Source organism: Lingula anatina, chromosome 3 (assembly GCF_051362555.1).
Source record: "Lingula anatina isolate TDL-2025a chromosome 3, LinAna3.0, whole genome shotgun sequence".
Classification (NCBI taxonomy): Eukaryota; Metazoa; Brachiopoda; class Lingulata; order Lingulida; family Lingulidae; genus Lingula; species Lingula anatina.
Window position 1 is genome coordinate 8,110,703 of NC_141769.1, and position 16,924 is coordinate 8,127,626.

The 16,924-nt window shown below is 35.9% G+C and overlaps 1 protein-coding gene across 1 annotated transcript; it reads right to left on the bottom strand.

Moving 5' to 3' along the window:
- Window positions 1-795: 795 nt before the first annotated feature.
- Window positions 796-12,664, bottom strand: LOC106151564 (uncharacterized). Its single transcript, XM_013524898.3, has 3 exons — window positions 11,968-12,664; window positions 2,339-2,587; window positions 796-1,839 (listed from the first exon to the last, which is right to left on the bottom strand). The coding sequence occupies exons 1-3, from the start codon at window positions 11,998-12,000 to the stop codon at window positions 1,384-1,386; spliced, it is 738 nt and encodes a 245-aa protein (XP_013380352.1). The 5' UTR covers window positions 12,001-12,664; the 3' UTR covers window positions 796-1,383.
- Between the last annotated feature and the right edge of the window lie 4,260 nt (window positions 12,665-16,924).

The following is a 16,924-nucleotide window of genomic DNA, read 5'->3' on the forward strand; positions in this document are numbered from 1 at the left end:
GAGCTCAGGGATGTAAAATTTCTTGGCCTTTTTCTCAGTTTTGCTTGTTCTTATCCCTTAAGAAAAAAATTATAGGATCCTATACTATCCTATAGGAATTGACAAAATTTCCTATAGAATCTAGTTTACATTTTCATGTCGTTCTCGTTACCTTTTTTCTAATACAATAAACATGTAAGCTTGATAAAAGTGTAACAAGAGACTTGCTTGTTTGTTATGGTCACCAACGTGGAGGTTTATCGGTTTGTATGGATTAATGAATACCTTGAATTGTCCTGCAGTGGTTTCCAAACACTGTATGTCTAAAAGAGGTGTATAAGTCAAGTTGATGCGACTCCAATAGACTCAACAGACGATGCATTCGAGCTGTTTAAAACCAGAAATACCTTAATATTATTTTTCAGTTTAGCCACTAAGTAGATCTTAGACCCATTTTATGGAAAATGATACAGTTCTAAGCATTTTTCGTTTCACTAGGGTACCTGCCTTTGAAACCATTAACGTTTTTTTTTTCATTATTGCATCTCTTCCATTATTTTTTAAATTTCTCAACTGTGACAGTGTTTAGCAGGTAATACCATTGTGTTTTTTTTTTTATTTTTTTTTAATTTCACACCTACTGCAATAACTCAGATCTAACTGCAATAACTCGGATTTCTTCAAACTTCCCGGATGTCATAAATATATATTCTCTAGAGATATTTCTTTGGGAGATAATAAAACAAAGGATCAGTTTTGATCAGTAAGGGTCTACCAAGGTCCAATATTGAACAAAATGCATAAAAAGACTTAAGATAAGTTAAAATGGCTTTATTTAGCTTTTTTCGCATAGGCTTACGTAGTATCATTGCAATTTACAGTACATGTACAACGCTATACTAGAGCGTCCAGTGTTTTTATTTATGAATTTTGGTAAATTATGAATTTTTCGAATTTCTCAAACCATTAGTTCTAATTTTTATTTTCATTGAACTTAACTTTCCATTTTCAGCAGCATAAAAGCAGAGTATTGTAAGTATTCTGGGCAAAACCCACCAAGGTGAAACAGATCGATATAAAGTTTATGTACTAAACTCGAAAGTCTTTATTTATTGTTACGACTAATTGTTCTATATTATTTTCATTTTATATATAAGCAGTGTTACAAATATAAGATCTCTTGACAAAAAAGAAGGCACCGTAAAAAAGTAATAATTAGAAATATTTGTCGCAGAGTATTTTGTTTCATATGCCAAAATACATTTTCTGTGGAACAAACTGCGAAAATATGTATTATTCTCAGAAGCAAAATATAAAAGTATATAAAAACTCACCGAAAGCGTAAAAAATACATACATACATAATTTGAGACATTGAGCAAAAGTAAAATTAAGGAATAACAGTTCATTCTTTTTCTATGTGTAACTTTGTGACTAGATAACACACTTTTGTTGCGTTCTTCAAAAGATATGGAATATAACTAATTAGGCCAAGAAACGCCGGCTGCATCATCCTGTATGTGAACAAATTATCCCTCTCATTGTGGATTTCTTTGAAGATGAAGTCATTGGAATATTCCTTGTTCAGTTTTGCATACAGACGATCGATTTTGTCTTTGATTTGAGGCTCACGAAGTCTCGTAATGCTCTCGCAAAATTCACAAGTTCTTTCATAGACATTCTTATCTCCCATTGCTTTCAATTCACTGAGTCGTGTCCAGAATTCATAAAATTCTTCCAGTTTTTCGTGTGATGTAAGCCGCCATCTTTTTTTGCTTAATAACAATCTGCACATTTCAAGAACCTTGATGAAGTCATTCATGGTATATATGTCTCTCGGGACTAGATCCGGAACTGCCAGCTGAAAAATAATGATAATGGAATCACAGCCGTGTTATTGCAGGGGAGGTTCCAGGATTATTTGAAGGGAGGGTACGCGGATGCGAAGCCAACCATTCTCCCCCCCCCTCCCCGGGCCTGGTATAAGGCCCCAAAAAATTTGGCATTTAAAGGGGCGAACGGTGCAATTTGGTAAGTTTTAGAACTATGATTCAGCTAGCCAAAATGCGAATTTCAAGAGGGGACCATTGGTGTTATTTTTTCAGAAATCGAAGGGGGAGTCAGCCCCCCCCCCCCCCGATACCCCCCCTAAATCCGCCACTGAATTGATGCACCAGTAAGATAATAAACATTTTATTATACACCAGTAAGATAATAAACATTTTATTTTAGCATAACATTTCAGCGTAAAATCATATTCAGCTTTTCTATTGAGAGAGAGAGAGAGAGAGAGAGAGAGAAGATGATGTAAGTAAAATAAAAATGGGAAAAAATAGGAAAAAGAAAGAAAGGCTACATACCTGTACAGTCTGTAAGGCCACACAAAAGGCCTTGTTATTTGCGCTGAACCACTCAATAAACTGCGTCCGCAAAGCGTTGTACTTCTTCAGATGTGCCAGAGCATCTTTTTTCACTTGATCTAGCTCTATAAGCTTTATATCAAACTGCGTCAGTTGCTGCTGCTGGGCGTGGCGTCTCATCAGGGGAGTTGGGACTGGGGTCCAATATGGCGTGTTACGAGGAGTCGTCACTGACGACATCTGGGAAATCTGAAGTTTCGATAAAAATGGCAGATTAATGGACGAAAAGATGAGACAATTAACATGAGTAACTCTGTTTGTATGTTGTTTCCCATAAATGGCAATGAAATCATACTTGTAATGCGTCCCTGGAAGGCGTCGTCTGCTTTACCAAGCGAAATTATCATTGTTTAATTAAATAAGATCTAAGTGTTGATCAAATGGAAACTGTCACTCTAAAAAGTATAAAGTGCAAATAAAAAAAATTCACGGATGTAAATCCTGACTCCGTTTCTAGGAACTCAAACAGAAGGACGTAATGGAAGAAAGAATAAACATGGCGTATCGACCTGTACCATTTGACAGCGAACAAGGAGAGTTTTGTGCTATTTACTTTCTCTAATCGATTTCACTTGTAGCTCCCCGAGAAATGGTGCGCACTGACGTTATTTACAATAGATGTGTGAGTTTGCCACTGTGACTTCATTGTTGGCAAATATGTATTTTACCTGATTAAACTATAAGGAACTTAAAATCATAAAATAGATCCTTTGAATTTTTTTAAATAATGGTCTAAACGAGAATGCATATCCAAACAAATATTTTCATGTAGGCTAATATTAAATCTTCCGCGTGCTGTTTTGTACATTTTGATTTAGTCTCTTCTGCTTTTATTCTTTTGTGTGTGTAATGGAAAAGTATCACCTCTTTCTTTCCCTCTCTCCCCTCGCCACACACACACACACACTCACACACACACACACACTTATCTTCGCAGTTTTACAAATAACGGCACACACACACACACACACACACACACACACACACTTATCTTCGCAGTTTTACAAATAACGGCACACACACACACACACACACGTACTTGTCTATGTGTACCAACCGAGGACATCAGCACAACACCATACAACCGAGGACATCTTATTCCTTGGTTAAATCAAAATAAAAACATTCAATTTAGGGTAAAATCTATTCGAGTATGAATGTTATAAATTAATTTTTTTATAAAAACTAATTTTTTGCTGACAAGAATTTTACATTCTAACCGAGGACACACACGGACACACACACGGACAGACACTACACATTACAACCGAGGACATGCATGCATCTACATGTAATAATGATTGTACTTTTAATGCAAAGCAAATTTTATATAGCGTTACTTTGCAGCAATTCACATTTTCATGAAATTCTTTCATATTTAAGGTAAATTCCAAAATAACACCAGAGGTGATGATTAAATGAACAGTTATACAATATTTAATGCTGGGCTTTGCCACTTTTTTAGAATTGAAGATTATGAGATAAAACATCAATTAATTTAGGAAAAGAAAGGATACTGATGAAATAAAATAAAAGACCAAAGAAATTCGTTTTCAAACATTTTATTTTCATAATGCTTATTTTCTATTTAGCACTCTTTTATTATCATGAATTTTATATTTTGATAACACAAAGTGTCGTCCATTGGATACAGACTTGCACAGTACACAATTTTACAATTGAGGACATCATGCCAGCAGCACCCAAAATTGTGCTTTCTTCCAATTTGATGCAATATTATATAATGCTTAACAGCATAATGATCATCAATTTTTTATAATAAAATATTAGTATCATGAATATTCAGAAAATGTGACTAGCAAAGGTTTTCAGGTTCATGGAACTCCAAAGTCATACTTTGAAAATGCTAAATGTATACAAGAGAGCACTGTACTGAAATGGGTTTCTTTCCATTTTTAACTTTTTTACATAAAATAATACAGTTTACTGCCATTTCACATGATCAACTAAGAAAATTGTTGAGATGGCAAAAATATCAATATAACAAGTTTAAATGTCCAATTTCCTCCATTCCGAACATTGTGAATGATTGAATCTGACAAACTACAATGATACGAGTTCATTTCCATTTTGGCACTTTTTTTACACAATACAAGATAACAGGTTTACCACCATTTTTATATAATCAACTAGCAATATTGTCAAGATGCAGAAATTGTCAAACAACCCATTTTACATATCTAGTAAATTCAATAATGAGACTGTTTACATGCCTGACAATCAAATCTGAGGAAAACCAATTATATACAAATAAAGGCTGAAGTCCCTCAAAACTCAACCAATCAATCTTATTTTTAAATTTGATTTGTATATAGATAACATTGATCACTCTTGTGAGTTTAATGACAACAGGCCTATCGGTTCTCCCTGAAATGTGCTTACAGTGTTACTAATATGCTTTTACTAATAATCATCAGTTCTGTGAGTTTCATGAAAACAGGCTTTAAGTTATTAGTTCTCCCTGAAATGTGCTTACAGTGTTACATATATGCTGAAAAAAAAAAAAAAAAAAAAAACAGCATAAAATTTGAAAGAAAAGGGCCTGGTCTTGCTGATTTTCAATCTTGACCATTCTTTTACTAATAATCATCAGTTCTGTGAGTTTCATGAAAACAGGCTTATTGTTTCTCCTTGAAATATGTTAACAGTGTTGCATGTACACTGAAAAAAGGAGAAAAAAATGCAAAAATTTTGAAAATAATCACCCCATTTCCTCCATTTTGAGATAATGTATTACACAGTACATGATAACATGTTTACCGTCATATTTATATAATCAACTAGCAATGTTGTAAAGATGCAGACAATTTCAGAGAAACACTAACATATTTACATATCTAGTTAATTCAATAATGAGACTGTTTACATGCCTGACAATCAAATCTGAGGAAAACCACTTATATACAAATAAAAGCTGAAGTCCCTCAAAACTCAACCAATCAATCTTATTTTTAAATTTGATTTGTATATAGATAACATTGATCACTCTTGTGAGTTTAATGACAACAGGCCTATCGGTTCTCCCTGAAATGTGCTTACAGTGTTACTAATATGCTTTTACTAATAATCATCAGTTCTGTGAGTTTCATGAAAACAGGCTTTAAGTTATTAGTTCTCCCTGAAATGTGCTTACAGTGTTACATATATGCTGAAAAAAAAAAAAAAAAAAAAAAAAAAAACAGCATAAAATTTGAAAGAAAAGGGCCTGGTCATGCTGATTTTCAATCTTGACCATTCTTTTACTAATAATCATCAGTTCTGTGAGTTTCATGAAAACAGGCTTATTGGTTCTCCTTGAAATGTGCTTACAGTGTTACATATATGCTGAAAAAAAACCAGCATAACATTTGAAAGAAAAGGGCCTGGTCATGCTGATTTTCAATCCTGATCATTCTTTTTAATTTACTAATAATCATCAGTTCTCTGAGTTTCATGAAAACAGGCCTATTGGTTCTCCTTGAAGTGTGTTTACAGTGTTGCATGTACACTGAAAAAAAGGGGAAAAAAATGCAAAAATTTTGAAAATAATTACCCCATTTCCTCCATTTTGAGACACTGTATTACACAGTACATGATAACATGTTTACCGTCATATTTATATAATCAACTAGCAATGTTGTAAAGATGCAGAAAATTTCAGACAAACACTAACATATTTACATATCTAGTTAGTTCAATAACGAAACTGTCAACATGCCTGACAATCAAATCTGAGGAAAACCACTTATATACAAATAAAAGCTGAAGTCCCTCAAAACTCAACCAATCAATCTTATTTTTAAACTTGATTTGTATATAGATAACATTGATTACTCCTGTGAGTTTCATGAAAACAGGCTTATTGGTTCTCCCTGAAATGTGCTTACAGTGTTACTTATATGCTGAAAAAAAAAAAAGCAGCATAACATTTGAAAGAAAAGGGCCTGGTCATGCTGATTTTCAATCTTGACCATTCTTTTACTTATAATCATCAGTTCTGTGAGTTTTATGAAAAGAGGCCTATTGGTTCTCCTTGAAATGTGTTTACAGTGTTGCATGTACAATGAAAACAGGAGAAAAAATGCAAAACTTTTGAAAATAATCACCCAATTGCCTCCATTTTGAGACACTGTATTACACAGAACATGATAACATGTTTACCGTCATATTTATATAATCAACTAGCAATGTTGTAAAGATGCAGAAAATTTCAGACAAACACTAACATATTTACATATCTAGTTAGTTCAATAACGAAACTGTCAACATGCCTGACAATCAAATCTGAGGAAAAGCACTTATATATATCAAAACAAGGCACATCTTCCACAAAACTCAACCAATCAATCTTATTTTCAAACTTGATTTGTATATTGGTAACATTGATCACTCCTGTGAGTTTAATGACAACAGGCCTATCGGTTCTCCCTGAAATGTGCTTACAGTGTTACTTATATGCTGAAAATGGCAGAAAAAAAAACAGCATAACTTTTGACAAAAAATGGCCCGGATATGCCGATTTTTGATCTTGACAACCCTTTTACTAATAATCATCAGTTCTGTGAGTTTCATGACAATAGACCTATTGCTTCTCCTTGAACTGTGTTTACAGTGTTGCATGTATGCTGAAAAAAGCAAAATCAACAGCAAATTTTCTGAAAAAAAAAGCAGCCCATTACGAAGATTTTCAAACTTGACCTGCGTTTAACTAATATTCATCAGTTCTGTGAGTTTCATGAAAGTAGACCTATCGGTTCTCTTTAAAATGTTGCATCGCATATAATACTGGGAAAAGGGAAAAACAGCAACTTTGTAAAATTGGCCAGATCACACTGATTACGTTGATTGCAATTTATATAGCATTCCTTCTGGGAGAGATCGATCCATAGTTAGTACGATAGGATCTGGGAACGGTCCCTTGATCGTTTTTGCCGTGCGCATATCCGAACTGTAGGCCTATATATCAGGACGCGTAATTGTCGGGGCGTCTTTTTTTTTTCTTTTTTTATTTCACAAAGCGGTTCTTGCAAATGCGGTGTTTATGAATATGTGTGCTCTGTGTTAGCGACATGGACCGACAGGGGCCCATTCAAAATATAATTTCACTTCAGTTGTTAGATTTAGTATTTATTCTAGCAGCCAGGTGTATAACAAACAGGTCAGATCTACAGGTGAAAAGAAGTGACTGTAGTTCGCAGAGCCATTATGTAATAATAAATGTTTCATAATGTCATAGCCTTCTTCAAACTGTCAGGGGTAGATTAATTCATAGTTAGCTAAGGGGCCCTTTACACTGGACGGCGTCCTTTCTGCGTCCTGTAGTACGGATCCATTTGAGAGTACAAAATTATAATACTTAACTTTCTGACAACTGGCCAATCACCAAATATTCATTTTTTTCAACCAAAGCAATGCTTGTACCTCCTTTCTACGACCACAGTGATGCCAGTTTCTTGGTCGCACAAAGGACGCCGCCCCAGTGTAAAGGGGGTTTACGGACGATCCATTTACCCTTTTCATTTACTCTGAAGTATCGAATAAAAGAACTGATGGAATAAAAGTACTGGGTGGAAAAAATCTCAAAATTTAATAAAAGTACTGATGGAATAAAAGTACTGGGTGTAAAAAATCTCGAAATTTAATAAAAGTACTGGATGGAATAAAAGTACTGGGTGGAAAAAACCTTTGCACCACTCCCCCCCCCCCCAAAAAAAAAAATGAAATAAATAAATAAAAGTAAAGAAGAAGAAGAGAAAGAAAAAAGCTAGCTATTGATCATTGTAAAAAAAAAAAAAAAAAAAAAAAATTAACCAGGTAAAATTCACTCAGTATTATAATTTATCTTAATATATATATATATATATATATATATATATATATATATATATATATATATATATTTGCCATGAGTTAAATTTCATAATCGTCAGGGGCCGAAGACCCAGATATGTCGCACATAAGCCGCCTCCGAGAGCCATACGGAGACGTTATTCATAGTAAATTTATTCTCAGATATAAGGTTCGTTTTGCATACCTGTTAACTCCTAAGGGTTTATCTTACATAGAAATGTGATTTAACATCGTTTAAATCATAAATCGGCATGAAATAATTGACGTTTGAAAACAGGCACAACTTCTTTGCTGCACTTGAAATGACCTCCTTAGCAATAAATATGATCCTATCACCTTGCGACATTGCATCATTCGATCGATGTACATGAGTAGTTGTCACTGTTGAAGGGAAAGCACGTCTATTTATAGGAACTGAAATCAGGTGACGCATGTACTGTTGTGTTCAGAGAGCGACTTCCGCTTGACCTACTTTCCAGTGCTGTTGGTAGAACAGTCGGTAATGAGTTGAGATCTCAATTTTCTTCTCATTATACTTCAATTTAAGAAAATAAAAAGCGTGACTTGTACTTGTGTAATTTCCCACCGGTACAATATGTATTTAATAAACATACCGGGTGGAAGATTTTTGAAAAATTAATAAGCGTACTGGGTGAAAATGGAGCGTACCGGCGGGAAGAAATTTGGAAAATTAATTAACGTACCGGTACGTTTATTTGATACTTCAGAGTAATTCTTGCACCCTCAAAAGATTGTCGGTCCTAAGATCTACCGAGTGAGCCACAAATTCAGACAGTTCTTCTTTATTTAAACCACTCCAAGTCAGTTGTACTAATAAAGAAGCGTGCCGTAATATGTACAGTGCGGTGATAGTTATATAGTTACGTAACGGCCTAGGAGAGCTTAATTTGATAAAAAAGACCTTTAGTTTAAAAATATGAACTTACTGAATATATAGACATCTGAGATATAACATAAGTTTCAGTTTAGTCTGCCCTTTACAGCACAACCGAGGACGCGGGATTTGGTCCGCCCTTAACAGCACAACCGAGGGCGCGTGTGTATAGCCCGATTTCAGACAAAAAGTTGGACAGTATTTCTGATACACTCGTGGCGGGAATTTGGCCCGCGCTATACAGCATAACCGAGGACTGGCTCAGAATAGCGTCAAATTTCACCACCTAACTTGAAATGGGCCCCTTTATGCATTCCACTGCTTATGTCAACCGAGGACGTCCTCGGTTGGAGGTGTGTCCTCGGTTAGTGGGTTTCGGGCGGGTGTGTGTCCTCGGTTAGAATGCGTGCACAAGAGCACACACTTATCTTCGCAGTTTTACAAATAACGGCACACACACACATACCCACACACACACACACACACACACACACACAAACCCACGCTCATGCACTCACACACATACCTAGATCACCACAAACTCCTTAGTTAATACAATCGTATCTCAGGTCGTACATTGGCTGTGTTTACATTGTTTGATTAAGCCATCTTGAACCGTCAAAATCGCGTCAATCAGTAACAGGCAGTCAATAATTTGACCAAATAATCTTACTCTATGATCATCTGATCACAACAGAAAAAACTGTCAACCATACAAGAGATACGACCATTTTACTGTGGAACTTTCCTCAATGTATTAAACAAGGAAGTAAACAGTTAACTTTAAAATATGTTATTCGGTTGGCATGGAAATGTAACTGATTTCCATTGCTCAATTTACTTTATTTATTCAAACTTCACTCCCGTATCCCCATGTGTAACGTTTTTGTTCTTTAAGTATATATACACTCGGCCCTGTTTTTCAGAACATTAATTTCCATATTTGCAGAGCGCTAGGCAGAGATTGATCGTTCTGGGTTGAACTCTTGACTTCAATATCATGTAGCAACCACGACACTATTAACTTTTGTGCCAGATCAAAGTTCTGACGACCCAGTAATTACCTGCAAAAGCTCGATAAGGTATAATTCTAAATGACGTTTTTTATACCGGTACATAACTAGGACGTTTTTCAATTATTTCCTTTTGTTAAAGTCAAATTTAAAGAGAGAAAAAACTAACTGTAATCCAACACCAAGACAGAGGGGCTGTGTACGAGTATGTACCGTTATTACACAGTGAATTTTTTCATCGAGGTTTTTTCTTTGAGGTATTTTCAATTTTCTTAACACTGGGGAATATAAGCAAAATATTTACCAGCTTAGTGTAGATATAGTCCAAGAATCATTTCGTGTACACAAGCCAAAACATGTATGAAGTTCACATTTTAGGTAACCGCCAACCTGGACGCAGGCCTTCATCAAATTGAGTGGAAGGTTCTCAGATATAAAATGTGTCAGACGAAGGCAGGACATCTGAAACAATGCTCTGACCGCTGTGTCACCTAGCGTTCAATAGGTGACATTTAATTTATTTTATGAAGACCATCCTGGTTGGTTGAAAGCCTACGTAAGATTCATAAATATTTTGCTTGTATACAGATAACGATCATTGGACATTGGACAAGTTATTTACCCGTCAAACCTGATGAGTCGTGATTTGTAAAACTGCGAAGATGTGTGTGTGTGTGTGTGTGTGTTATAAAACTAACAAAAAGCAGGCATTATTGCGTTTACAGAAGCCAAAAGTGGCTTTGCGTTTCTTTTTAGGCTATCAACTGTTATAGTGCAATAATGATCAATATGCCTATCTAGGTTTTGTGCTTGCTTGCTGAAATTCATAGCCACTTTTATCATTTTGTCCATTCAAGAGAAATATGTCGATTTTTTCTTTATGGTCGTGCTTTGTAAAAACTACAACACCGTGGTATGATATTTATGTGCGTGTTGTATGGTTTCAATCAAGACATTTACGTCAAACGGTATTTCAGCCTCTGAGCTTTGTGAATCGGCATTGGTTTACTTACTCACAAGGGAAATATATGTTACAGTTGTGAGGGCATTTATTATCAACCCTTTCAAGCTGGGATAGACCCGCTCCAGGCTGCCTATTTATTTTGTCTCTAAAATATCATGACGTGAAGCTAAAGCAGGGAAAAGTCTCTATAATTTTTTTCATCCAAACGTATGTCCCGCCTGATAGAAAATGAAATAGTAGAGATTCGCGTTCAGAAAAGTAAATATTGGCTAGAAATGTGATTATAAAAAAGATAAAGGAAGGCGGTCAACAAAGGAACCTCAAAGGATTGTTGTAAGGGGGAAAGGGGTGTCCTGTGCTTGGGGGTTATTAAGTCAAATTATTTCTTTTCCTAAAGGTTACAATTTTTCATATAATCCTGAAAGGCACGTGTGTTTCTTGTCATACGTATTGTTAGCTAATATAACACTAAATCATTAATCAACGATACAACCGCAAACATGATTTTAGTCACACACACACACACACACACACACACACACACACACACACACACACATGTAAGTATAAACTTAAATTCTGTATACTATGAACATGTACGTACACCAAAGGGCGTTAAGAATTTAACAAATCTCTGTACGCGTTTTCTGTGTTCGTTTTTTAAAAGTCGATTTGCTTTAAGAAAACGTGCGCTTTAATCGACCTTTACCCCGGGCTACCAGGTCTCTACATTTTTGTAAAGATATTGTTTAAAGGCATTTTTTGCCTAAAAGCACACGCCTACTGAATGTGCCAAATAAGAATATTAAAAAATGTTACTTTTAAGGACACCAAGCGTTCGGCTTACCGTAGACCTCGGGGAAAGCAAAGATTCGTCCATCTCGGTGTCCTTCCTGAACTGGATGGGAGAATTCTCTAACCCTCTGTAACCGACTTCTCGCCCCTTTACCGTCTAGATCAAACTTGTTGAAAGACTTGGTAAACTGAGCAAACTTAAATAATCAGACGCCGTCTCTTGGAAGAGCTAGGGACCACGGATTGCCGATTTAATTAACCTCCAGTCTCCATAGCTCAGAGCTCCGACATCAGCACGACCCGCTAGCAAGACGACAGAAACAACTCACTGTGCAGATTTACGTGACGTCAACGACGGGTAAACACGGTTAGGCGTACACTGTGGTTACCGGTATGTTTTAGTGGTCCACAGTTTCTAAAACCCTTCGTAAACTTGAATAACTAACACTTAGACAGCAAATCAACTATAATAGACTTCTCTTGCAATTTTGTTTTAATATTATAGCAACCGTCTTCTATGAAATTACGTCACTGTTTTCCTTCTATCAGTATTACTGGTTTAAGCCTCTATATATTTCCCTAAAACACAAGTGAGTCACACTTGAGATATGCCATAATAAAGTTTGACACAAACTGTTGCAGCTTTCAGTCATGCAGAGCAAGTTCCACGAAAACTCCCTTGCTTGCCTTCGGTTGACCACTCCGATTTCCCCACGAAAACAACGCCCGGTGTGCGGTTAGCTACGCTCGACACAGTGCCCGTAACACATATATATATCTCCTCCGTGTTTACCAACGCATTTGAGTCCCTTACTCTCTACATAGAAACATGATTAGAACCAAGTTGACATAGTTGACATCGTTAAACACACACACCAATACAAAAGGGGTACAAACTGTTTGGCCAGGCTCTATCATTTACCTTTTTATTAATCACAACATTAAGCAATGGGTGATTAAATGAGGCGTGCTATGGGGTGGTTTGAGGTGTACTTGATAGCTGGAGTTAAAGCGACATGTTTGTGCAGTATTTGTGTGTGGATTAGGGGACTACCGTGACATTGGAGTGATCAATGGCATAGCGACGAGGTGCAAAAGTGTAACGCGACATAAAGCAGATCTATGGACTCGTGAAACGTTCCGCTTATTGACAATTAGATTAATTGCGTACTTTAGGTCTCTTTGTGACGTGAAAAGATATTAATCTACAAGTGTCAATAATATCTATTTTAAAAGGACGTTTTGCATTTACCTAGTAGCATGTACTTTTCATTTGGTGAATTTACCGTGTGAAAAGTTCAGACATGGACAACTTGATTAATAGTTCAGTCCACCGATTGCATAAATGCAAGAGAACCTGGCAAAAGAAACATTTACCTGTGATATAAAATACACTATTTCACACTTGAAACGTTTAAAATAACTTCGGCTGCTTTGTATAATCGCGGTCACGTCCAAAGGTATTCCCTTGCAATATCTGTAAGGTTACCTATCAAAGGGCTTTTAAGATATAGACGACTAAATTAAATGTCCAGTACGCCCGTTATATAAATACATGTCTGCTTGAAAAAAAAAAAAAATATTTGTCTACATTAAAACTCACGTGTAGTGACATTACTTACAAAACTTCTGGATCTTGCCTAAATGCACAATTCTACTGTAGAGGTTATATGCAGTTTGGTTACCTTGAATTTTACTTATGATTACGTGGTCCATATTTGTGCTCTTGCAAGCACTTGCATCTGAACGGTCAACTTATATGCGAGGCATAAACAAAGAGAATAACGCCAAAAAGAAAAACATTCTTATAATATTTTAGACGAACAATGAAAGAAGAGAGTTCACTTCACACCTGGGAAAAAAAGAGATGGTTTAGACTGACCTTCTAAAACATTGTGTAGTGTAAGTTAGAAAAGTGGAAATTATATCGACCAATGACGGTATAAAGAAACTCAAGTTTCATGTGAAGGAGTACGGCTCTCCTTTAGATTCAGACAGGGTTGGGTAAGTGTGACGCAAGTAAGTCAAAATCTAAGACCGAGGCTTACCCGTACAAATGGTATCCGAAAACTGCATCCCAAAGGACTTGCTAGTACTAGTTTGCCGTGTAGTCTAGTAGAACACAGTGAGAGAACACCACAGTCACATCTATGATGGAAACAATCTGCTTGTACCATATAACGTGGACTCATAATTGGACCTAATGAGATGCGATCAGAAACGAAAAGTTCCGTGAGCTGTATCAGCCAAAATCCTCATTACACCCAATATTACGAGAGAAAGGAATTTAAGATTTTAAAAATAAAGAAAAAAAAAAAAAAAAAAAAAAACAAATCTGAACCCTTACCGAAAACGATCAACGAAAAAAGGCGAGAAATACAGCCTCAGAAAACTGGGAAGCTGGGCACAACTAACACAATCAACACACTTACGGCTCTCTCTCTCACACTCTACCTCTCAGTTGAAAGACGGGTAGCCCTACCAACTAGGGTGAAGAATGGGTGGAATGTATTTAAAACATGGATGTCATTGTAAAACTTACCTCAGATATTGTTTTATTTCTGGCACCAAGCATTTTAAAATTGCTTGTGTTTTACCCAAAGTTTCAATCAAACATTATTAGGTTCGAGAAAAAATGGACCCTATAACTGCACTATCACAACAAAAAGTATGCCTGTTTTCGACATCGATCAATAAAAGTGTACAAATAATTTCTTGTTGAAACAGATGTCGAGTGTAAAATATTCGCTCGATGTGTTGCCTTTATCGCCATTAATATTAGAATAGAGAAGTAGGAATAGAGAAATTCATCAACACATTGAAGAAAACACAAAGTGCTCTGGAAGTCGCCTACAGAACTTACGGAAACTGAAAATAGGATATGATATTATAATGCAGTAAAATCTACATAATATTTTTTATTCTCGGCTGCCTTCAGATTCCCTTTTTTGTTCCCAGGAAAATGAAAATAAACTGTGTAAAAGATACCGTTCTCAGTGTATATCGGATGTCATACATGCACAACCATTACCCAAGCTTGTACCTGTAAACAAACACAAAAAAAGGTAGACTAAGCATTGCTATTTGTTGGCACATTTCACATGGTTATCTAGAAAATCTTTCCCATGCTAGAAAAGTCAAATATTTATTCATTGCTGTTATAGCACTCAGGAAGTTAATGTTAAGCGTGAACCTTTCTAACCGATGAGTTGGAAAAACTGTTCATGGTTTTCTTTTCATATTTTACTTTCTGTAAATTTTCCCGAGAAGAAGAAAAACAGGATTTACTGTTATAAATATCTTGTTTAAATGCCTCGAATTTTGTGAGTTATTTTTCCTATATACTAAAAAAATTAAATTCTGTCCCTTGAATATAAGCAATCCAACTTTTTCGTAAAAAATATATATAAAAACACGCACACACACGCGCACACAGAAAAAAAACACGATTACGTATCTACATGTACCTGTATATTCGTGTATTTATTGATGAATATACTGTATATAACAAATACATAAACAAACAAGAGCAAACACTGTACAAAGCTTAAGAAAACGTGATGTTTTGCATCACTCCAGTAACACCTATATTGTAAAGTTAACCAAGTTGAACGGTTTCGCGTTTAACCTTGTAAAGATGTTCTTTACGCCTGACTCCTTCAGTATGACTGAAGCGTAATTAACCCACGCTTGAGCTGAAAAACTCATTTGGCAGAGACGAGGTGCTCGCTCATACGGCTAGACGGGAATTCCCTCATATTTTTGCCTTACGTGCAGGTACAGGTACCAGATCCAGTAACCAACCGTCCCACACCCATTCTTCACTGCATGTGCACTGACTGCGCATCCGGCACTTATGCCGGAATCAAAACCATCGCAGAAAGCGATGTTTAAGTGTACCTGAGAAAGAGATTGGAATGATTAACCTATGATTGCTTAATGTATTGAGGTTGAAACCTCTTTTAAAGGCTTTGCAGCATCGGCACAGACATTGGGTTAGATAATGGAGGAAAAGGCGTGTAGATTTTTCAATGCAATGTAGTTACATTTGCAGAAAGAAGTAATTGCAACAACAGCCACAATTTAACAGCAATGGTAACAGTCTACATGTCGCTAATGTCTGCCTACAAACGCAAATTAATGTTTCCTTGCACGTACACGTATCCAAAGAGCCTAAATAAGATGTCTTCAAGACCCGCTGACAAAGGACACGTGTCACCCTTACCTATATGTAGTACATCTCATATCGACGGGTTGTTTGATTACGATACGTACGCTACTGTCATTGTTGTAACTCGCGTCCCGCTAGATTCAAGGCATATTTAATCAAAGAACGTACGTCTAAAAGTTGGTTTAAACTTTAAAACCAAAATTGTTTTCTACTGTGACCCCAAATGAAATAAGTAATAGTCCGATTAAACAGAATACTGCGCTCATTATACAACGAGAAAGATGTGGCTCAGTTTTAGACCGATGGTCATTCTTTTAAAGGGGACTTTTTCACATTTATACTGAATTGAAATATGCCAAATTTTTTGTTGAAAAGTTAAAACTTTCTTTCGGTCTGATTGTATGCAGCGAGAGTATCAGTGGCAGACATTTGGCAGAGAGGGGTCTTACTACGTCAGATTGAAACTGGAAAAGGGCTTTTTACGCCCACGACGGAACAGTACATTGACCTTTCAAAACAAATTACCGTCGTACGTCTTTATATTTAAATTATTAGTATTTTGTTTTACTCGCAAGTAGTCTTGATTTGGACAATATAAAAATATTTTCATTGACAGTTATTGAATTATACGTTTTTACCAGATACGCTTCTATCATTAAAATAGAACAACAAACCAAACGTCACATCTTTTGATGTGTTAACAACAAATTGTATCGGACTTAAATTGTGTCTGCGCATCAGTTTCCGTAACAATATGTTTACACCTTTCTATAGAGTTAAGTTGCTCGGTCGGTCGCACCTTTTTCCTCATTTTCAGAATTAAAAAGTAATATTTATA

Bases quoted from the DNA above. Each gene is read 5' to 3' on its own strand.
- LOC106151564 (XM_013524898.3), bottom strand. From the start codon at position 12,000: ATGGACGAATCTTTGCTTTCCCCGAGGTCTACG. The intron at 2,588-11,967 runs GTAAGCCGAACG...TCGAAACTTCAG, and splicing joins TGCTTTCCCCGAGGTCTACG to ATTTCCCAGATGTCGTCAGT. The intron at 1,840-2,338 runs GTATGTAGCCTT...ATTATTTTTCAG, and splicing joins TGGCCTTACAGACTGTACAG to CTGGCAGTTCCGGATCTAGT.